We start from the raw sequence: 24424 nt of genomic DNA on the forward strand, positions 1-24424 counted from the left end.
ATGTATTTTGCTATTAAACATACGTATAGCAGTTAACAAGATTTCTGTCTTATACAGCAATTCAAATTCAAGTCCCTCTCATTACTGGATGTGACTTTGGACAAGTTGCTTAAGTGTTTCCTCATGTATAAAACAGTCCCAGCTCTACAGGGTGCTATATGCACCTACCCAGTATGTATTTGTAAGACAAAGTACTTGACTATCTTTATTATACTTAGAAAAAGGTTATTTTTAAAAATAAACATCTTTAACTGGTGAATTACATGGTATATTTCAAAAAAGCTATATTTATTTACATGTATTTTAAGAGATGGAGTTTTGCTATGTTGCCCAGGCTGGACTCCCAAGTCCTGGGCTCAAATGATCCTCCCCTGTCTCTGCCTGGGACTACAGGCAGGCACCACTGCACCCTGCCAAAAAGCTGTTTTTTAAAAGATATACCTTCAGGTAAATATCTTTTACTTCACTTAAATGTCCACTTTTAGTAGTGAAATCCCAGAAGAAAATGTGATTTATAGGAGTATGTTTAACTGAAAAAGCTATTTCCATTTAAGTTTAGGCACTATCCTTAACAGAAGGTGAGTCAACTAAATAAAGTTGCATGATAAAACCCCCATCAAGTATTTAAGCAAAGACCCCAAATCATAGTCCGCGGCTTTATTGCAGTTTTCATTGAAAATACATTTTACATCATCTGAGACTCAGGAAATCCCTATCTTCCTATCACGCTAAAGAAACAACAGTGATTAGACTTTTAGGTATTAGGGAATTTAGAGCCCCAGAATTTCGATATGCAGCCCACCATGCTTAAGTTTGTTTTTAATAAAACTGGTCCAAAGCATCGCATTTTTATAAGAACTAGTTTTTCAGTTCCAGGACCAGGTAAAGACAGGGCAGCCTCCCCCGCCCCGTGATCTATAAAATCGAGGGGTGACGGTCAGGGTTAGGACCATTTCTTGGTGACATTGAGATGGCTGAGCTGGTCTGCAACAAATCTGTGCGGGGGGAACTTGGAAGTGGCGGCCGCCTTGATGGCCTCGAAGGCCTCCGCCCTGCGCACCGCGGCGTGGCCGTACTCCTGCTCGGCGGTCAGGTAGGGCGTGCTCAGCCAGTAGTGGTTCTCCGCCTCGATCTCCAGGCGCCGGATCATGTTCTGCTTCGCTCGCAACGACACGAAGCGCGGCCGCCGGTGCTTCCCGATCCACTGCCTGCCAGGAATGCGGTTACGGCGGAGGAGGGCGGTCAGGAACATGGTGCCTGCGAGCAGAGAGGCAAGAAGCCGGAGACACACACGACTGGGCACGGCCGGGCAAGCAGAGCCAGCAGCCAGCGCGCGATCCCGCTCACGCGCCACGCGCCATTCTCCCCGCGGCGCCTACGGGCATCCCCGAGAACGCGCAATGTTCCGCTCGCAAGGAGGTGGGGAGTCCGGCTAAGGCCGACAGGCGGAGGTACCGCCAACGTATCGGACAGGCCCAGCAACTCACCAGCGCGTTCCGCAGAAGTCCGCGTCTGCTAGTGCGGGGGCTGCCGCTATGTCCGGAACGCACCCGCCTCGCGAGGCCTACGGCGACCTTGCGCGAGACTTGACTCTCTCGCGAGAGGACTTCTAGCGCCTGCGCAGAACTGAAGACACTCGGATGCCGACAGATTCAAATCAGTGGCGGGAGGCTCTGAAACGCGCGTCGTGGTCTGCTGGCTCCTGGAGTGCGCCGGCCCCGCTGCGCTCACCGATGGACCCGATCCGGAGCTTCTGCGGGAAGCTGCGGTCTCTGGCCAGCACCCTGGACTGCGAGACGGCCCGGCTGCAGCGAGCGCTGGACAGAGAGGAAAGCGGTGAGTTAGGCTGGCGGGCCTGGGCGCGCTGCGTGGGTCCCTCGGGCGCGGCGGGCCGGAAGGGCAGCTGGGGGGCAGCGGAGGGACTCGCGGAGTGGGTGTTGACTGACGGCGGCGAGAAGGGCTCCAAAGGAGGTACCGGGTGCGGGTGGTGCGCGCATCCAAATGCTCCACGTTTGTCGTTTACGTAGCTCTGGGAGCTGCGAGTGTCACCTTTTTATGATTTAGTCTTAGGGGCCCTCAAGTGTGCCGTTGTGTCTGTTTTTAGTTACCTGTACACCACATCGCTCTTCTCAAGTAACGACAGTAGCGCTATTATGTTGCGAAGAAAAACAGCGGCACTTATGAATAAAAGTCTAAGTTGACAAATTGAGTTCGTAATGTATACACTAATTTACATATGACATGCTTTCACGTCACATGTAATATTGTGTGCTTGTTAATCAAATACCATGTGAACAAAATTAAGCAGTTCCTTTTAAAATGAAGCTATTTAGCATTGTTCTTTACACTTGACATGTCTAGTGACTTGCCTCACCTAAATGGTCCACAGTTGCAGTAAACACCTGTATTTTCCCAATAAACCATACTGCCATTACAAATACTAGTACTCAATATTGCTGTTTTTTTAATAGAGTAAAATTCATCGCCATTCACCTTTGTATTAGAGATTTTTTAAGTTTTTGAAAAAGGAGTTTGGATTTTAAGATTTATTTCATAAATGTCATAACCATAATGCATCTTAAAATATTGTACTCTGCTGACTTCTTTTACTTTAATTGTATTATGAATAGTTCTCCAGCCATTTGAAAATGTTTATTTGATCGTGCTCTGTAGGAAATTTGAGATATGAAAAAATATAAAGAGGAAAATAAATATTCTCTATAACCCTACCACCCAAAGACACCACTGTTAATATTTTAGTAATTTTTGTACCATTCTTATTTTATGGCTTTTTTGTTTTTCTTTCATTTTGTTTATGTAGTTGAGATAATAAAAATAGACACAAAATTGCATTAACATTTTTGGATTCTTGGTATATATGCTGAATTGCTTTCCACAAAGCTTGTGCTAAGTTATCTTCTTACCAACATATTACCTCTGCAAAAACTCTGCATTTTCTTTTGTTTTTACAAGAAAAAGTTGGAATAGTCCCTGGCCCATATGTAATATAGAAAATATGGAATTGTACTAATTAGCGAAGATGATCACAGTTTCACCTTTTATGATCACAGTAATAAATTATTAAATTGACTGACTTCTAAACATCTTTGATGGTGGGCACAGTGGCTCACATCTGTAATCCCAGCACTTTGGGAGACTGAGGTGGAAGGATCACTTGACGCCAGAAGTTCGAGACCAGAGTGGGCAATATAGTGTGACCCCCATCTCTACAAAAAATAGAAAAATTACCTGGGCATGGTGGTGCAGGCCTGTAGTCCCACCTACTTAGGAGGGTGAGACAAGAGGATTGTTTGAGGTTGGAGTGAGCTATGATGAAATCACTACACTGTAGTCTGGGTGATGGAGCAAGACCCTGTCTCAAAAAAATAAACATTTTCCAGATGTAATTCACAATTTACATACCATAAAAATCACCATTTAAAGGATACAATTCAGTGGTTTTTAGGATATTCACAGGGTTGTACAACCATCATAACAAAAAGTTTAGATTTTCATCACTCTGAGAAGAAACCCCTGTGCCCATTCAGTCACTCCCCATCACCCCATTCACCACAGCAGCTTTAGCCAACCACTAATCTAGTTTCTGTCTCTATAGATTTGCCTATTCTGGACATTTCATTTAAATTGAATCATACAATATGTAGTTTTTTGTGACTGACTTATTTCACTTAGTGTAATATTTCAGTGTTCATCCATGTTGTAGCATGTGTCATTACTTCATTCCATTTTATTGCTAAGTAATAGACCATTGTATGGACATACCATGTTCTCTTTATTCACTAATTGATAGACATTTGGGTTTCTACTTTTTGGCTATTATAAATAGCATTGCTATAAACATTCATGTGCAAGTTTTTGTGTGAAAGTGTTTTCAGTTGTCTTGGGCATACACATAGAGGTAGAATTGCTAAGTCATACAGTAACCCATGTTTAACTTTTGAGGAGGGGCCAAATTGTTTTTTGAAGTGGCTGCACCATTTTATATTTGTACCAGCAATGAATGAGGGTTGCAGTTTCTCCACATCTCACCAACATTTGTTATTTATGTATTTTATTATAGTTATTCCAGTGAGTACAAGTGGAATCTTATTGTGGTTTTGATTTGCATCTCCCTAATGAAAATTGGTTAACTTTCAACAGGTAGAAGGAGAAGGAGATCTTCAAAGGAGATGTGCTATAGAAAAAAAATATAATCCTTTTAAAAACTACTTTTACATTATATGTATGACCAACTGATTAACAACAAATGTGACAGTGCATTCGCTAAAGGATGTCTTTTCAGTAAGTGGTGCCAGGTCAGCTGGACATCTATATGGAAAAAAAGAATGGATCTTGATCCTTACCTCATGTCATACACAAAAATCAATTCCAGATGGTTGTAGCTCTAAATGCAAAAGGTAAAAGCATAAAGCTCTTAGAAGAAAACATAAGCAATAAATATGTATTTTCATTGGTAAGGATTTTTAAAGTAGGAACCAAAAAGTGCTTGTCATAAAGGAAAAACTTTATAAGTAGAACTACATTAAAATTAAGAAATTATGTTTATCAAAATTAAGAGAATGAAAAAGCAAACTATAGAGTGAAAGAAGATACTGCTATACATGTGTCTGGTAAAAGACTTATATCCAAAATGTATAAAGAGTACCTACAAATTACTAAGAAAAAGGCAGACAATGCAATAGAAAAATGCAAAAGTCTTAAATTGATGCTGCAAAAGAAATTATCTTTGGATGGCCATTAAGGTTATGAAAAGATATCAAGGAAATGCAACTTAAATCCCGACGCAGGCAGTGGATGAGGAAACCCGACCACTGCTGCTCTTTTTCCAGCAGCTGGAAAAATTGCAGATGTTCAGATTAAACGTGCCTACCAAAAGCAGCCAACCATCTTTAAAAACAAGAATAGGGTCCTGCTGGGAGAAACTGGCAAGGAGAATCTCCCAGAGTACTACAAGAACATCAGTCTAGGCTTCATGATGCCCAAAGAGGACATTGAGGGCACCTATATTGACAAGAAATGCCCTTCCCTGGTCAAGTCTCCATCCAAGGGTAGATTCTGTCTGATGGTGGATCTAGATGAAGATGCAGAGGACCGTTGTCACCTGAGGGACTATCTCCACTACATCCACAAGAAACTCCACAAGAACATGTCCGTGCACTGGTCCCACTCCTTCAGATGAGCAACATTGTCACAATGGATGAGTGCCAGTCCCTGAGCAAGACAGTGCACTTCAGAGTACTCAAGGTCACCAAGGCCCCAACACCAGGAAACAATTCCATAAGTTCTGAGACTGGCCTACTGTCCACTTCCCAAAATGAAATAGTTATTTTCTCATTGGAAAAAAAAATCCCAATGCAGAACAGTGGCGTACCCACCAGGATAACTAAAATGAAAAAGAGAAAAATGCCAAGTGTTTGCAAAGATGTGGGACAAATACAATTTTCATGCACTGTTAGTGGGAGTATGGATTGTAACAACTCTGTTGGAAAACCGTTTGGCAATATCTACTAAAGTTGAATACATGCATACCTATTATCCAGCACTTTTTAAAGTCTAGGTCTCCAGCACACAGAAATGTGAACACATTGGTATCAAAGACATGTTTTAGAAAGTTCAAAGCAAGGCTATTCATAATAGTTCCAAACACAATCCAAAGCCCATCAACAACAGAATAGATAAGTTTTATATCATACAGTGGAATACTGTACAGTAATAAGCGTGGATGGATTAGATTATCAACATGGAGGAATGTCACAAAGAATGTTGAGTGAAAGAACCCAATCACAAATGAGTACATAGTGTATGAATCCATTAAATAAAGTTCATAAACAAGCAAAACTACTTCATGGTGTTAGAAATCAGGGTAACGTTTACCCTTGGGGAGAAGGAGAGACTATAGAAGGGCTTTTAGAGTTCTCATAATGTTCTGTTCTCCCTCCTTTCCTGTTTCTTTAGCTGAGGGCTGGTTATGCAGGTGTGTTCACTTTATAAAGTTCATCAAGCAATATACTATGATTTGTTTACTTTATGTTAAATAGTCATGTGTCGCTTAACAATGGGGATAGAGAAGCAGGCAATTTTATCCTTGTGCAAACATCACAGAGCATTTACACAAACCCAGGTGGTACAGCCTATGGCACACCTAGACTAGATGGTATAGCCTATTATGTTACTGTACTGAATACTGTAGGCAATTGTAATACATTGGTAAGTTATTGTGTAGACATATCTAAACATAGAAAAGGTACAGTAAAAATATGGTATTGTAATCCCATGGGACCACCATCATATATGTGGTCCATCCTTGACGAAAATGTCATTATGTGGCACATGAGTATATACTAAATTTTCTATTCTTTTTCTTCCTTTTCCTCACATTTATTGGACTTTTTACCTTTCAATATTCATATTGAAGATTTTGAAGATTATCCAGTGAGAATTTTACATGACCTTCATTCAGAAGTCCAGACTCTAAAGGTATCACTCCTATAATATTAATTTATCATTTTTCTGTGGTAATTTTTTTAACCTAAATAGACTTAGTCAAAAGTTAGAGAAATTATAATGTACTTTCTTTCCTCATAAAAGGATGATGTTAATATTCTTCTTCATAAAGCAAGATCGGAAAGTCAAGAAAGCATTGGTTTCATAAAGGCAACAAAAATATTGATGGAAAAAAATTCAATGGATATTATAAAAATAAGAGAGGTTTTCCAGAAGTATGGATATAATCCACGTGTCAAGAAAAATTCAGGTTTGAATAACTTTCATTTTACAGCATTTGTTTTAGTATTAAAGAAGGCAGCATGATTAACTAAAACAACTGTAGGCTTGGCCATGATTTTGAGTTTTAACTCTGGCGTTATCTGACCATCATTTAATAAATATTTATTTGACCTTCACTGTGTGCTGGATGCAGTCCTGATCAGTGGTGCAATATAAAGAAAGTCCTTACTCTCCTTTCCAAAATGCTAGATGAGAACTAACAGTGCTAGATGAAAGTTCTTTGAGCTATTTAAATGAGAAAGTAGGCGGGTGGGGTAGCTCACACCTGGAATCCTAGCACTTTGAGAGGGCAAGATGGGAGTATCGCTTGAGGCCAGGAGTTTTGAGACCAGCCTGAGCAACATAGCAAAACCCTGTTTCTACAAAAAATAAAAAATTGCTGGGCATGGTGGCATGCACCTATAGTCCCAACTACTTAGGAGGCTGAGCCAGAAGGATCATTTGAGCTCAGGACTTTGAGGTTGCAGTGAACTATGATGACACCACTGTACTCTAGCCCAGGCAACAGAGCAAGACCTTGTCTCAAAAATAAATAAATAAACAGAAAAGTATAAAATAAATCTACATGACTTAGGATAGGTGGATTGTAGTCACCTGTGTCCATAAATAGCTGCGATACCTTAAGCCATGCTATTTCATTTTTCTTGTTCTCATTTTCCTCTTCTGTACAATGAGAGATTTTGGCTGTATAAGTTGATAAAGGCTTTTTTTTAGTTCTAAAATTTTAATGAAGGGTAGTATAGCACAGTGGTTTAGAATTGGGAACCAAAATGCCTGAGTTGAAATCTGTATTCCATCACTTACTAGCTGTGTTATCTTTGGCAAGTTACTTAACTTTGTGCTTCACTTTTCCATCTATAAAGTGGAAATGTTTAATGTATCTACCTCATGAGGTTGTATAAGAATCCAAGGAGATAAAATTTGCTTAGAGCAGTGCCTGGCATGTCAATCACCAGTGTTAACTACTGCTGTTGTTATGCCTATCTCTCTGAATGACTAACTTCAGTATGCTTCAGTATCTTCATTTCTACTGTGGAAATGATCTTTGCACATAAATAAAATATTAATTAAATTGAACAAGTCTGTATTGAAGTTGTGTGTAAAAGGTATATTACCTAGCCCTTATGGTATAATAGGAAGAATGCAGTTGACTTTGGTGTAAAAGAGCCGTGGAGTCAAAGACTAGCTTTGCCAGTTACTACATGTGTGACCTTGGATAATTTCTCTGAATTGCATTTTCCTCACTTGTGAGACAGGGATAATAATACCTCCCTATGGAGTAGTGATAATGGTAATGATTTTACTTTATTAATCTCATCAATGACAGTGCTGTATAAATACATCAGTAGGTTTTTGGTGATTCTTGTAGCATTCCTCAAAATGAACAGAAAGCACAGTGCCAAAACAGAATTAGGCAAATCAGAAGCTCTTCTACGGGCCAAAAACCATGAATCAAGGGCCAAAGTATAAAACCTATTAATGGTTGTAAAACTATGTATCTTTCAAATGTTCTGTTATTTTTTCAGTTAGGCTTTTGATATGGGTGTTCCAGACTGACTTAGGATAAAAATTTATCTTTGTATAGCAGTGTTTTCCTTCCAGATGCCTTTCTAACATCTGACAGTTAAAAATCTAAAAAATATTAGTATATGTGGTGTTAAACCTAGAACACAGTTAATTCCACACTGTAATTAATGTCAATACTTTCAGAAAACATTAAAACAGACTGGTAAATCACATTCACTGAGGAAGTAAGGAAAATGGACCTTGATTTGTGAATACTAATTTTTCGTCTTTTGACACTTTAGTTTGCTTTCCTTCTGTAACGTATAATCAAAATGGAATGAATATGAGTGGACGAGAGGTACATGTCAGACATTTACTGAAGGGAAAATTGAGATAAAAGTTTTTAGAGAATCAGGACTTTTGTTGATTTGGGAAATTTCAGATGAAGCTATTTTCTGGGGGTTTTTTTGTAAACATGGGGTTTTCTGTTTTGATGTTTGACCATAATATTCTTTGATTTTTCCTCCTAGTGTGTGAGCAAGAAGTCATTGACTCTACTCCAGAGTTGTCTAACTGTGAAATTTTTCAAAAGCCTGATGTGAAAGATGATCTTTGTGATCCTACTGTTGCAAGCAGTTCTATTTCTGAGAAGTCTCCACGTAGTCCGCAACTTTCAGATTTTGGACTTGAGCGGTACATGATATCCCAAGTTCTACCAAAACCTTCACAGGCAGTAAACAACCAGAAGGAAGAGCCCAAAATTATAACTCCAGCTACCAGACAATCACCAGTTAAAGTACTAAAAACTCCAAAATGTGCACTAAAGATGGATGATTTTGAGTGTGTAACTCCTAAATTAGAGCACTTTGGTATCTCCGAATATACTATATGTTTAAATGAAGATTATACAATGGGACTTAAAAATGTGAAGAATAAGAAAAGGTAAGCAGCTTTCTTAAAAGGCTCATTTTATCTAGCTTTCTAAATCCTTCATTTATTGATTTTTTTTCCTAGAAGAAATATAATGTTTATGACAATATCTTTCCCCTAGAAAGTTTTCAGATACTTTATGTTTCAAACCTCCCTGAATTGTCAATTCTATCAGTAAAGTGTAAGCTATTGGTTTCCTCAAGTGAGAGGCTATAGGAATGATAAGGGCCTGAATAAAGATGGTATTTGTAGGAATAGAGAAAAGTGGATAAAATTAAAGGAGCACAATTAGTAAGAATTTGTGATTGATTTGGTATACAGACTTGGGAAGAGAAGATCTAGGATAAACCCTAGATTTCTCTTTTGCATTTTGAGATGATGCTGGGAGAAACAAGAATGCCTGCAGCTTGGAGGAAAAGGTAATGTTTTTACATGTTGATTTTGAGGTGCATATAGACATTTTTATTATCTCTTAAGCTTAGGTATTTTAATATGAGTTTGAAGCTCAGTGATGAATTCAGTGCTAGACTAAAGAGATTTGAGGGTGGTTACCATGGAAATGGTAATTAAAGCCATAAGAGCTACACTGAAAATTCCACTTATTTCATTTCTTCAAGGTCTGAGGGAAAATAATAAAAAAAAAGAAAATACCACTTATCAAAGTAGCCAAGCACTATCTAAAGATAAAGCCTCGGCTGGGTGCTCACACTTACAGTCCCAGCTACTCGGGAGGCTGAGACAGGAGCATTGCTTAACCCAGGAGTTAGAGGTTGCAGTGAGCTATGATGATGCCACTGCACTCCAGCCTGGGTGATGGAGCAAGACCTGTCTAAATAAATAAATAAGATAAATGCTTATCTTTAAAAACTATATTATTAAAGGAAAATAAGCATTCATCTCAAAGAGTCGGGGGAAAAAATCCACAATTCTGGGGAAAAGGGGAGGGAACAAACACTAAAGATAAAATGTTAATGCAAAAGATTTTTAGAAGAATACAATTGATAAATCTAAGAACTGGTTCCCATTTAAACGTACATGCGAATGACAAAATTAGGAACTAAGGGCTATTTTTTAAGCTATACGACAATACCATAGGGTGTAGTATTAGGCAATTTGAAAATTTTCAATAAATCAAAGTTTTTGAAAACAATATAAAATAATCAGAATTGACTTGAAGTAGAAAACCTAGATAGACCAATAATCAGATAAGAAAACTGAAAAAGTTATCAGAGAACCAGCTTCAAAAAGCTCTGAGCACAGATGGTTTTCTGGATGAATCCTTTCAAAATTTCAGAGAACATATAAGTTTCATCTTATATGAAAAGTTTTTCGTTTCTGTTTTTTTAAAAGAGGTGAGGTCTCTGTTGCCCAGGCTAGAGTACAGGAGCTATTCACAGACATGATCATAGGGCACTATGGCCTTGAACTCTTGGGCTCAAGTAATCCTCCCACCTCAGTTTCCCGAGTAGCTGGGACTTACAGGTGTGCACCACCTCGCCTTGCCTGTAATGTTCTTTTTCTGAGAAGGAGACATATGTTCCAGTGAACGTACCAGCACCTGCCCTGGGAACCTTCAGACGCACAAAACCTCTCTGTGTTCCATATTCTCACCAGTGAAATGAGTATAACCATATCTACCCTGTTTGCCACACAGAGTCAGTGAGGTATAATGGGTTAAATATCATAAACTCCTTTAAGAATGAGTTATTATAAAAATAATGATATAATAGATTAAAAGTTATAAACTGCTTTAAGATTGAGATAAAAAAATGATATAAAAATAATGAAATAATAAAAAGGGGTCTACAAACTATATCCACAGGCCAAATCCAGCCCTCTGCCTATTTTTTTTAATAAAGTTTTATTAGAACACACTGCTCAAAAACAAAGTTCTTTTTCTAAAACTAGAATAAGGCAAAATTGTTTAGTTAATGAGGTTGATATAACCTTGATATAAAAACACTGACAAGGCCCACAAAAGGAAACTATGGCCCAATCTAATTTGTGTAAAAGCTCTAATTAAAATATTTAAAATTAAATTCAGTAGCATATTAAAAGCATTATATAATGGACAACTTCCAAGTTAATCTTGGAAACTATCCAAGGATAGTTTAATATTTGGGAACTCTTAAAATACATTATTTCTATGATTCAATAAGAAAAAAAAATTAATGTCAATAGATGCTAGTGAAGAATTTAATAAAATTTGACACCTGTTCTTCATTTAAAATGCTTGGTCATACTCTAAATAGAAGGATACTTTCTTAACATAATAAACAATATGAATATCTAACTTCATAGTGAAGTTATCTGTCACCATTATTATTTAGCATCATTCTTGACACTCTGGCCAGTGTAATGAGATAGCAAATAGAAACAAGTATTTCTGTGTTATATTTCTAGGCCAAGCTTTATACCTATGCAACTCAAGAAAATCATGTGAAAAACTTCTAGAAATAATAAAAATCAGAAAGGGTGATATATATTTTATATAGTTGTATAAATATTTAAAAACTTTCCTACATTTTATTAATAACTAGTTGGTAATTATAGTGAAAAAAATCCATCCAAATTTGCAATAAACGACTGGGCGCGGTGGCTCACGCCTGTAATCCTAGCTCTGGGAGGCCGAGGCGGGTGGATCGCTCGAGGTCAGGAGTTCGAGACCAGCCTGAGCAAGAGTGAGACCCCGTCTCTACTAAAAATAGAAAGAAATTATCTGGCCAACTAAAAATATATATACAAAAAAATTAGCCGGGCATGGTGGCTCATGCCTGTAGTCCCAGCTACTCGGGAGGCTGAGGCAGTAGGATTGCTTAAGCCCAGGAGTCTGAGGTTGCTGTGAGCTAGGCTGATGCCACGGCACTCACTCTAGCCCGGGCAACAAAGTGAGACTCTGTCTCAAAAAAAAAAAAAAAAAAAAAAAAAACAAATTTGCAATAAAAAAGTAAAATACCCACACCAGGCATAGAACATTTCTGAGTCATATACAGGGGAAATTAGGATGAAGAAGGACATCATATTCCTCAATAAAATGACTATTTTTTTTTTATTTTTTGAGACAGAGTCTTACTCTGTTGCCCGGGCTAGAGTGCTGTGGCATCAGCCTAGCTCACAGCAGCCTCACACTCCTGGGCTCAAGCAATCCTCCTGCCTCAGCCTCCCGAGTAGCTGGGACTACAGGCATGCGCCACCATGCCAAGCTAATTTTTTCTATATATTTTTAGTTGTCCAGCTAATTTCTTTCTATTTTTAGTAGAGACAGGGTCTCGCTCTTGCTCTAGCTGGTCTTGAACTCCTGAGCTCAAATGATCCACCCGCCTTGGCCTCCCAGAGTGCTAGGATTACAGGCATGAGCCACCGCGCCCGGCCACATAACATGTTTTTAAAACCCATGTATATCAATTAGAGAAAGAAAACACCTCAATTTTAAAAAGGAGCAAAGACATGAATTAACAAAAGAAGAAATACAAGTGAACAATTAGTGTATGAACATGTTTAACTTTGTAAGTAATCAAAAAAATTCAAATAAAAAAATGAGATGTCATTTTCACCTATCCAGATACATGCATTTTATTTCCAAGTTTTAACTAGGCTTGTTAAAGTTTAGGGAGATAAAGTTGAGAGAGATAATATCAAAAAAGGCAAGTTGCAGTGTTGATAAAGACATAAGAAAAACACTTTTGTAATGCTGGTGAGCATTGCTGAATCTAAGGGAAAATAGGCAGTATATGTAAGTCTGTGAAATTTTACTTAAAGGAATGAATTCAAGGCAAATAATCAGTGTGTAATGGTATATATATATAATACTCTGATTTCATGTATATTTCTGAAGTTCAAAAACAGGTAAAAATTATATTAATATTAAGAATACATAAATAAGTAGTTACAAACACCAAGCAAATCTAGGAAGAGATTGACCTCTATGGGGCAGAGAGGGATGTCTAGCTGGGAAGATTCCATAGAGAACTACACAGGTACTAGTATTACAGTATTCTCTTTCTTAAGCTAGAGAGTGGATCTGGGCTGGGCGCAGTGGCTCACGCCTGTAATCCTAGCACTCTGGGAGGTCGAGGCCGGCAGGTCATTTGAGCTCAGGAGTTCGAGACCAGCCTGAGCAAGAGCGAGACCCCCATCTCTACTAAAAAAGTGGAAAGAAATTAGCCAGACAACTAAAAATATGTAGAAAAAATTAGCTGGGCATGGTGGCGCATGCCTGTAGTCTCAGCTACTCGGGAGGCTGAGGCAGGAGGATCACCTGAGCGCAGGAGTTTGAGGTTTCTGTGAGCTAGGCTGACGCCACAGCATGCTAGCCCGGGCAACAGAGTGAGACTCTGTCTCAAAAAAAAAAAAAAGTGGATTTGAGGGTGTTAATTTTCTTAAAAATTGATACTTCATTATACATTCTTTTGTATATGTGCCATATTGTACACATACTTTTTTAAAATATTTATATAAGGTATTAAGGATAGCATGGTCATTATGTTTCAGTTCAAAACTGGAAATTTATAAGTGAAAATCCATCCTGAACCATCTTGTAGTATGCAGTGATACTTCTCTTTATATCCCAGACATCTGTGTAATTACAGGATCAGTTTTTTAGTCTAAAAAACATGACCAGTTCTTAATCTATATCTGTATACTGGTTATAAAATTCCACTTCAGGATTTTGAAGCAATGAACTGTACAGATCCCTTTATTTTATTTTATTTTATTCTTTTTTTGAAACAGGGTCTCACTTTGTCCAGGCTGGAGAGCAGTGGTGCAATTATAGGTCACTGTAACATCAAATTCCTAGCCTCAAGTGATCCTCCTGCCTCGGCCTCCCAAAGTGCTGGGATTACAAGTGTGAGCTGCCACGCCTGGCCACAATTTTTGCTTTTGAACTAATGAGTTGAACTTAATGACTTTCCTTTAAGTCGGAGGTTCTTAACCCACTTCTCTAAATCAAGACTATCAATAGAAAATGGTTCTTAATATTTTTGAGCCATGAATTATATATTTAAAAAAATATTTGTTTCATGAGACTTCTATTTCATAAAACAGGATTGGATGTTGGTCTAAACTTGATGATATATAGCAAGATTAATTTTTTTAAGATTAAATTTTTTCCCAGAGGTTTAATATTTACTTTTTTTAATCTTACATTTTTACTGTGAATCACACCAGTGAGAAGGCCATAGAAACAGAATCCATGACCAGTGATAATTATTTTGCTACTCCTGGCCCCATAATCCAGAGGTTGGAAAAAAGTGGTAAGTATAAAAATCAAATTACTTTCAAGCTATATTATTGCTAGACTATCTTTGTACAAAAATGGTATACCTTAGATGTACAAAAATGTCACCTTAGACATTCTAATAGCTTTTCCTTTTTTTTTTTTTTTTTTTTTGAGACAGTCTCTCATTCTGTCACCCCAGCTAGAGTATAATGGTGTCATCCTAGGTCACTGCAACCTCCAGTTCCTGGGCTCAAGAGATCCTCCTGCCTCAGCCTCCTCCCGAGTAGCTGAGACTACAGGTGCATGCTACCACACCCAGCTAACTTTTCTATTTTTGGTAGAGATGGGGTCTCGCTTTTGCTCACGCTGGTCTTGAACTCCTGACCTCAAGCAGTCCTCCTGCCTTGGCGTCACAAAGTGCTAAGATTACAGTTGGCCTAGAATTTAGTATTTTTTTTTTTAAACCAATGACTCATGTTATCAATTCTGGAAAATATTCTGACATTATCTCTTTATTAATGAGTTTCTCAATTTTTATCTCCTAAAATTCCTATTGGATAGATGTTAGAATGTATCACTCTGTCTCCTCAGTTTATTAACTTACCTTTTGTATTTTGTATGAAATATGCTGCTTTGTGCTTTAGTTAGATCTTTCTTCCAATTTACTGTTTCTCTCTTACACTGAGTATAAGCTGTTATTTTAATCCATCAATTGAATTTTTACTCTAGTAACTACATTTTCTGTTTTGAAAGATTTTCTTTCAAATGTATGGGCACTGAAACTGAATATGTTACATAAAGTTAGGAGCCTGGGAGAGCCATATGGTGAATGAACCCTTTTTATTCCTTGTGTACTATCATTCCCTTACCTTATGATTTCTGTGCCTTCATTTATCCCTTTGAATATTTTACTGTATTTATTTTGGAGATGGTTCTACTGTATTGTCCACGCTAGCCTTGAACTCTTGTGGAAGTGATCTTCCCCCTTAGCCTCCTGAGTAGTGGGATTACAGGCATGTGCCACCACACCCAGCTTCTCTCTGAATATTTTAAACACATATATCTGAAAGACTCTTTAAGGCGTGGATTCTGTTGTTTATTGGTCTCATTCACTCTCTTGGTAGTTTCTTTCCTCATATGCTTTTAATTTTTAACTGTTAACTATGAATTTTAAGTTCAAAAGAAGTTGTTTTCAATGGAGTTCTTCATGCCCTGGATTGTCAAGTAGTCTCTGAGGAGCTGTTTCATGCTGGCCCTCGCCAAGGCCCCAAGGGTCTTGCCACTTGCAGACAAGTTTTTAGGTGAACTGCTTGGTTCAGGAGAGCTGTGCTGGATATGTAGGGTGAACTCAGAACCCACAACTCCACACTGTTATGGACTTCATATTCTGTTTTTTAAATCTTTCTCCAAAGACTCCACCTTTATCCTAGCTTGCTTTCATCTTGTTTCCCTGGAGCCAGTGCCAGTGGGCAGATATTTTCTAGTTCCTGGTTCATGGACCTTACAGCTCTTCTAGGCTTTTAACTTTTATACATCGTGCTCCATTTTTGTTCCCCATTCATTCAGAGCCTGCACCTTAACTCCTCTCTGTGCTTGTCTTAAAAGCCTAGATGTCTAGGTATATACTTGGAAATACCAGATTCTTGCTATATGTGCTTCAGATTTTTGTTTCATAAAAGAGAATGAACATAAAGCTAAATCGCAAGGTCCACTCCACTAGTCTCCTTCCCTTCCTCTCCAAAAGTAGTAAATTTTCTAAAGTACATTTCTGTTTTCAAATTTTACAGAAGTGCCAACATTCAATTCATACTCTTTTGCCACTTTTTTCAGTTAATGGTATGTTTGTTATATTTATTCTTTTTAATTGACAAGTAGTATTCCACTGTATAAATAAAGCATATTTTGTTCATTTCCTTATTAGGAGGTAGTTTTTAGTTTTTATTACTACAGGCAGTGCTCTAGTGAAATTGTCCCCTTGTGTACATATGTGTTTCTCACATCTAGGAGTAGAATTTGTAGGTCAAAGGGCATGCACATCTTTACTGTTCTAGAAAATGCTGAGTTGCCAGCTAAGAGTGGCTGTTCTGACTTATATTCTCACCAGCAGTGTTTGAGTACCTGTTTTTCCATCTTTTCCAGTACTTGATGATTTTTAGATTTGAAATATTTTGCCAATCAGATTGTTTTTCTAACATATTTACCTGTTCTCTTTGATTTTTTTTTTAAGATTGCTTTGATGGTAGCAAATGTCTATATGGCTCTCTTTTGTTCCAGTAGTCAATTTTTTCCATCACTCGTTAATGTTACACTGTATTTTGCTGTTGCTGTTGTTTTTTTAGAGACAAGGTCTTGCTATGTTGCCCAGCTGTTCTCACTACAGGCAAATGTTACACTGTTTTTAATTACTGTAGCTTTAGAGTAAGTTCTGATATCGTGGAGGGCAGGTGACCTCCTCTCCCTCTTCCTCCTCCTTGGTGTTCTTCAGGAGTTTAATAATTTTCTCCATAAAGGTCTTATACAGTTTTTAACAGATATATATGTAGGTATCTTGTCTTCTTTGTTACTACTGTGAAAAATGTCTTTTTCCAAATTGTATTTTAATTTTTTTATTTTTTGAGACAGAGTCTCACTCTCACCCCAACTAGAGTGCAGTGGCATCATCACAGTTCACCACAACCTCAAACTCCTAGGCTCAAGCGATCCTCCTGCCTCAGCCTCCCAAGTAACTGGAACTACCGGCATGCACCAGCACACCTGGCTAATTTTTTTATTGTAGAGACAGGGTCTCGCTCTTACTCAGGCTGGCAAATTATATTTTTAATAGTTTGTTGCTCTTCTATCCATTATATAACAGAACTATTCATTATTGTGTAGTGCTTTGATAACTCTGCTGAACTTTTATTAGCGCTAATGGTAATTACATATGTGAATATGACAGTTTTGTTTTTTCCTGTCTAATCAGACACACACTGTAGTTATAATTTTTTGAAGTTATTACAAATAAAGTAGGCTAGGCATGGTGGCTTATGCCTATAATCCCAGTACTTCGGGAGACTGAGGCGGGAGGATTGCTTGAGGCCAGGAGTTGGAGATCAGCCTGGCCAACATACCAAGACCCCCATCTCTAAGAAAATTTTTTTTAATTAGCTGGGCATGGTGGTGCATGCCTGTAGTCCTAGTTACTCAGATGGTTGAAGCAAGGAGGATCACCTAAGCCCAAGAGTTCAAGGTTGCCCTTCTACCTGGGCAACAGAGTGAAACTTTGTCTCTAAACAATAAATAAATAAAGGATAAAAATTATATTGACAAAGCTTATAACTTAAAAGTTGCAATCTTATTTCAGCTTATAGCCACATCTTTATTTTCATGACCATCGTATGTGTCTTCTAGATGCTGAGTATACAAATTCTCCCTTGGCACCTACATTCTGCACTCCTGGTTTGAAAATTCCTTCTACAAAGAACAGCACGGCTTTGGTAACCTTCTGTAAAATTGAAAACTCTAATCTTGCTCCTAAAGACTCAGATACAGTATTGCTTCCAGATTCAGTCTGTTTTAAAAACTTACACTAATGAAGTTTTTAGGAATATATTTTGAGGGTAATTTGGCAGCATAGATCAAGAGCTTTACAATTTTTTTCATACCCTTTAACCATGTCTTAGAATTTGTTCTAAGACAAGTTTGGACAACGATTTATAACAGGGAAATTATGGAAGGAGGAATAGCATTATTTGTAAGAGCAAAACACGGGGAACAATGTAAATGTCGCATGATAGAGAAGCGAGTCCAATAAGGCATAGCTATGAGATCTGGTGTTATTTCACATATTTTGAAAACCAGATGAGAACATATAAAAGAACATATAAAAAGTATGTTTTCAAGAAATACTTAATCATATGGAAATGACATGTATATGTGTACACACACATATATACACACATATTTTAAGCAAAAAGAATGTATAGAAACACACCAAAATGTAGTTGTCTCTGGGTGATAGATTTAAGGTGATTTTATGCTTTCCCCTCCCAAATTAATGGACAGATTTAATCAAATCAAAACCTTATCCCTCTTTAAAGTCTGTAGGAACATTTTAAGACCACCAATAGTATAGACAACCAATACTGTATTAAGGTCTCCAATAGAATTTCCTATAATGGTGGAAATGTTCTATAATCTGCACTGTCTGATATAGTAGCCACTAATCAAATGTAATTATTGAGCACTTAAAATGTGGCTAGTGTATCTGAGGAAATAATTTTTAAATTTTATTTAATTTTAATTAACTTAAAATTAAATGTGAGTAGCCCCCTGTGGCTTGTGGCCACTATATTGGACAGTGCAGCTGTAGACAAACAGTGCTGTTTATCAATTGAAGTTTCAGGTTATCTGCCTGCTGGTACTTGCCATTTACAATTAATCTACTTCTCAGATTTCTGTTTACATGGGAGGTGGCCTGCTGAGGTGACACTCCATCTTCTCTATCAACTTTGACTGCCGGGAGATGGGGTGACTTACCCAATTGGTCCATTTAGCATGAATAAACTGCACGTTAAGCTTGCCTCAGATCTGCTTCTGCTCTCTGGAGGAAGCCTGCCTGCTGAGGGCGTGGGTAGCCTACTCATCCTTGCAGTGACTCTCCTCTGGCCAGCATGGTGTGCTTGAGATGGGTGGGAGAGTCGTCCAAATCTGGGCTCAGGCAACACATCTGCTTAGTCCTGACATCAAGCTCTAACTCAGTCTTCATTAGTAATGAAGATGGTATTTTGTCCTCCTTACGCCATTTCTTTTTCTTGATTTTGTTGAGAACTTGGTCGGGGGAGAGGGGATCATTTGGTGGCCTACGTACAGAGCCCAACAGAACTAACAAACAACTCACAATTTTTATTTACTACATTATTTTATACTACCATAATTTAATGATTTATTTTTATTCAACAGGTATCCACAAATTATTCACTATCAAAAACAAATAGTTCATCAAATGATTTGGAAGTTAAAGATTGTACTTCAATAATTTTAAATTCAGACAAGTGCTTTGAGAATTTTGCAGATCCCTCTTCTCCTACGATTTCTTCTTATGAGAATCTGCTCAGAACACCTACACCTCCAGAAGTAACTACAATTCCAGAAGATATTCTCCAGGTTATTCTTCCAGGCTATTTTATTTTTTCTATTCTTTTCAAAAATCAGACATTTATATTAAAGACCTGAAATGCATATAAACTGTCTTATTTATTATTGGGCTAATGTGCTAGTTTTGGTATTGAGAAAATCTAAATTCTAGGCTATTAGGCCATTCTAAGACCACCTGGCTAAGACTCTTCTGAGCTGAGCACAAGCTAGGGACTTCTTCATATCTTTAGTGTTATTACCTTTATGGGTCATTTTCTCTTCACCTTTAACTCCATGTTCTGAAATATATTCTGATAGTTTCCAATACTTGTTCAACAGTGGTTGCCACGTTGATCATGTTTCCATTTGAAGTGTCACTGGCAAAGTTAGAAATGTCTTTTACCCTATAATTCTCGAGAGCCAGGGTATCATGAATAACTTATATCAGTGTTTCTTGAACTTTAGACTTCTTGGACCTCAATTTAAGAAACACCACTTGGTGTATATTAGAATTTTATGTACTGCATAACTATTTCCAACAGTGATGGATGGCATATATATATATATGATGGTGGTCCCATAAGATTATAATACTGTATTTTTACTGTACCTTTTCTATGTTTAGATACACAGACACTACCATTGTGTTACAATTGCCTATTGTATTCAGTACAGTAATATGTTTTGCAGGTTTGTAGCCTAGGAGCAGTAGGCTACCATATAGCCTCGGTGTGTAGTAGGCTATACCATTGAGGTTTATTTAAGTGCACTCTATCACGTCCCACGTCCGCTCAATGAGAAGTCACCTATTAACAACACCTAATAACAACACATTTCTCAGAACGTATCCCTGTTATTCTGTGATGCATGACTGTATCTAATGTTACAATATATGTATAACATTGTTTACCATTAGTCTTCTACAGATTTATAACAACTGCCAATTCTAAATAACCAGTCTGATTCTTTGACATTCTGCTTTTTTTTTTTTTTTTTTTTGTAAAGAGACACAATCTTGCTCTGTCACCCAGACTGGAGTGCAGTCGCATCATCATAGCTCACTGTAGCCTCAAGCTCCTGACACTCCCCCTCCTTAATAGAAGTTATAGTGTTTGGCAATTATTAAGTATGTGGAATTCTTAATAACCATTCTAGGAATCTTCCTGGCTTATGGAGAGCCACGAGAAGGATAAACCACTTGGGAAAATACCCAAATGCCATTAGAACTCACCCATCCTAGAGTATAAACAAAGCATTTGTTATCCATCTTTCTGTCTTTTCTGCTTTCTTGGGAGATATGATAAATTGGGTGAAGAAGGAGTACTTTCTGTCTTTATGGGAGTTATAAAGAGTTTCCACTTCCCCGTGGCTGATTCTTTTGTTCTTATTTCTATGTGAAATTAAGGAAAACTTGTATTTATGTATCACCTCTTTATGCATGAAAAAAACAATGCTGATATTTCAGGTCCTGCTTTTATAGTTTTTATAACTGATGATCTATCTTTTGAGCATTCACTTCAGCTCTTTCCTACGTATATTTTCCCCAACATCTTTGTTTAATTTGCTTTCAGAGGTGTATTGCTACTTGTTTTCATTAACATCAGAGTGCATTTTAGGCTTTAGAAATCAATCCTTCACATCCAAGTTAAATTTTTAATATCTCCATCTTCTCATTGCTGTTGAATATCTGTGTGCACTATTACTTAAAAAATTCTTAGTGTTTTAAATAACCCATATCTTGAAATTGTCCATGAATTTTCTTGAACATTTTATAACACCTTCCAAATTTAGGTTATGTTGTTCATGTGACTTGATAAAAAAGAATTTACTTTTTGTTTTAGATTTTATCAAAATACAACTCAAACCTAGCTACTCCAGTAGCAGTTGAAGCAGTGCTACCTGGCAAAGGGTTCCTTAAATAAGAAGGACAGAATATCCGAGATATTGGCAACAAAGAAAACTGGTGAGTATGATACACTGTAAAGAAAGTTTGTGTGTTATTTGAGGAGTACGTTTAAAAATTAACATTTGAATGGTAGTAAACATTTTGTTTTTAATTGACATTTGCCAGCTTAGGTTAATAGCCTGTCTTTATCTTTTGATATAGACCTTAAGTGATCCCTGAATCACAGACTCCCAAATTTGTGACTCCCAAGTTTGATGATACCAGTATCTATTAACAACAGTTTTAAAATATATAGCCACAGTGTTGTGTCAATTGTTTTATTGATGGCTTTTAATTATACTTAATAGATATTTTTTATTTGTATCTGTTGCAGAAATTCTAGTGCATTCATCCATTACAGAAACTGAACAGTGTGATATCAAACAGCTGGACTTACTTTGTTATTCCCACTTCCCTACCTCTTTCCCCCTTTTTCAAACCAACTCATTTCAGAGAAGAACATGGATATTGACATAATCATATGCTTTTTGTGATGTTTTGATTTGGCTTAACCTCAGTCTTGTTGACATGTGGTTCATTTAGTTTTGAGGAATATTACTGTTTCATTGTTATTAAATTATTCTGCATAATCTAACAGAATGGTTTAAGTAATATCAGGAAGTAGGACAAATAACTGTAAAAGTATAAATGCTGCTGTTTGCTACTCAGATGCGGCAGCCCTGACCTTCCTGTAGCCAGGCAGTCACTGCTGCCTACCAGCTCTGCCTTTCTCTCATCTCCCCTGGGAGAGTCCCAGAGCCTTTCACACCTTTTATTTCAAGACTCTTTTAAGACTCTGTTGCTATTTGCAAGTGACAGAAACACAGCTTACACTTAGGAAAAGAGGGGAATTTCTGGGCCAGGGTAACGCACTATAACTGTTGGAGGTGAAGGGAGGCCCCAGACAGTTGGGATCCGGGACTCAGTGTTGTCAGCTTGTTTGTTTTTCTTCTCTTTTCCCCCAGCTTTTTACTATTGGTTTTGTTCTCTCCCATCAGTTCCTCCCACCCATGGCTGTTGGCCTCTCAGCCTCTGCTCTGCACCTTGGCCACCCCTCTGTGGAAGTTTTGATGGCTTGTCCTGGGTCAGGGGCACTCCGGCAGACTGTCAGCTGTGGCCAGGAGCCTCTGGAGCTCCCTGGCAGCTTCAGACTGCCCAGTCCATGGAGCCCAAGATCCTTCCAGTTTAAGTACAACTGGAAAGTAATTATCTAATTAAGTTCTGTTGGAGAACTTGTCAAATTACAGCCAATGGGAAAATAAGGATCTAGCTTACTGTGGAGACCAGTTTAAAATGTGAGAAGAAACTGATAAGTATCATGACAAAGTGCTTCAAAGGCTTAGCTTTGGGAAATTTGATGCAGTAAATAAAGATTACCCATTTTCATGACTGTCTTTTTTCTTTTTGAGACAGAGTCTCACTCTATTGCCCGGGCTAGAGTGCCGTGGCGTCAGCCTAGCTCACAGCAACCTCAAACTCCTGCGCTCAGATGATCCTCCTGCCTCAGCCTCCCAAGTAGCTGAGACTACAGGCATGTGCCACCATGCCCAGCTAATTTTTTCTACATATTTTTAGTTGTCTGGCTAATTTCTTTCTATTTTTAGTAGAGACGGGGTCTCGCTCTTGCTCAGGCTGGTCTTGAACTCCTGAGCTCAAACGATCTGCCCACCTTGGCCTCCCAGAGTACTAGGATTACAGGCATGAGCCACCGTGCCTGGCCTATGATTGTGTCCATTGTGCTCCATTAATCCTGTCAGAAAATTGTTACCAAAACAAAATTTAGTCCTTGTTCTAGGAATTACTGTGTAGTTGTAAGTAAGTATAATTTTCTTGAATATAATGTAAAATAAATTATTTTCAAGATAGTTTTAGTTTTCAAAGTAAAGCTCAAGTCAACCTTATATACACTGATGATTCCAAAATTTATATCACTGTGTAACCATAAGTGTGAGTCCACAGAACTGGAAGAGACTGGAGGGAGGGGGTGGATCCAAGTGTACCAGGGACCAAGTCCTGGGCTTACCCCAGATTTGGAGGATGTATACAGGCAGAGTACTCTAGCAAAGGACAGTAGAGTAGGAAGAAGAAAAATATTTCAAAGAAAGTGATGATTCTGTCAATATTGCTGAGAATTCCAGTGAAAAGAGGACTGAGAATTGACCAATGGATTCGGCAAAGTCAGTGTTATTGACAACACCAATTAGCTTTGGTGGAGTGCTAGTGATAGAAGTCTGGAGTGGGCTGAAGAGAAAATAAGCGAGGAAGTAAAAGTAACCACTTTAGACACCTCTTTTGGCTAGTTTTGCTAAAGAAGGGAGGACAGAGAAGGGGCAGCATCTGGCAGGGGTTATGGAGCAAAAAGGAGGTTTTAAGATGGGCAATAAAGACTTGAGTATTTCTGATTGCCTGCAAGGGGCTCCACTTGCTTTGTGATGACCCCTCAAATGCATTTGTCCAAACTTCATCTTTCCCTGACCCTTACCATCTTTCTCCTATGATCCTAGTTTCTGTTCCTTAGAACTGTGATGCTTCCAGCTTCTCAAGCTCCAAACATTGGGATCTTTCAAGCATGTCTTCCCACTGCTCTTTAAATGAAACACAAGATTCTTAATATGGTCCACATGGCCCTGCATAGTTTGACCCCAGCTTGCCTCTCCCTCCTGCACCGTGGGTTCTGGGCACACCACCATACTGCCTCCAGGCCTTGCACGCCCTGCTCTCTCTGCCTAGAATACGACTTTCTGCCTCTGCTTCACTGGCTCTCCCGCCCATGCTTAAGTGGTGGACACCTGGTGTTTCTATCCGCCCCATACTATTGCCCTTAAGAACTTACAGGCCAGATCCAGGCTCCACCAAGTAGCATCACAATTTCTGACCATACCGGTCAGAGATGGGCGTGG

General features: G+C 38.2%; 2 protein-coding genes across 2 annotated transcripts; one reads left to right on the plus strand and one right to left on the minus strand.

The window, feature by feature from the left end:
* Positions 1–642: 642 nt before the first annotated feature.
* Positions 643–1585, minus strand: MRPL57 (mitochondrial ribosomal protein L57). Its single transcript, XM_045567668.1, has 2 exons — positions 1488–1585; positions 643–1257 (listed from the first exon to the last, which is right to left on the minus strand). Exon 2 carries the CDS (start codon positions 1250–1252, stop codon positions 944–946), a length of 309 nt encoding a protein of 102 aa, XP_045423624.1. The 5' UTR covers positions 1253–1257; positions 1488–1585; the 3' UTR covers positions 643–943.
* SKA3 (spindle and kinetochore associated complex subunit 3) lies at positions 1428–22910 on the plus strand. Its single transcript, XM_045567667.1, has 9 exons — positions 1428–1836; positions 6437–6498; positions 6610–6775; positions 8844–9255; positions 14413–14498; positions 17855–17940; positions 19406–19609; positions 21421–21542; positions 21859–22910. Exons 1-8 carry the CDS (start codon positions 1641–1643, stop codon positions 21499–21501), a joined length of 1293 nt encoding a protein of 430 aa, XP_045423623.1. The 5' UTR covers positions 1428–1640; the 3' UTR covers positions 21502–21542; positions 21859–22910.
* Positions 22911–24424: the final 1514 nt, after the last annotated feature.

This window comes from Lemur catta, chromosome 13, assembly GCF_020740605.2.
Source record: "Lemur catta isolate mLemCat1 chromosome 13, mLemCat1.pri, whole genome shotgun sequence".
In the NCBI taxonomy this organism is placed as follows: Eukaryota; Metazoa; Chordata; class Mammalia; order Primates; family Lemuridae; genus Lemur; species Lemur catta.

Excerpts from the sequence above, each read along its gene's own strand:
- MRPL57 (XM_045567668.1), bottom strand. The coding sequence starts at position 1,252 with ATGTTCCTGACCGCCCTCCTCCGCCGTAACCGCATTCCTGGCAGGCAG.
- SKA3 (XM_045567667.1), top strand. The coding sequence starts at position 1,641 with ATGCCGACAGATTCAAATCAGTGGCGGGAGGCTCTGAAACGCGCGTCG. Across the intron at positions 1,837-6,436 it reads GCTGGACAGAGAGGAAAGCG|ATTTTGAAGATTATCCAGTG; the intron begins GTGAGTTAGGCT and ends TTCATATTGAAG. Across the intron at positions 14,499-17,854 it reads CCAGAGGTTGGAAAAAAGTG|ATGCTGAGTATACAAATTCT; the intron begins GTAAGTATAAAA and ends TGTGTCTTCTAG.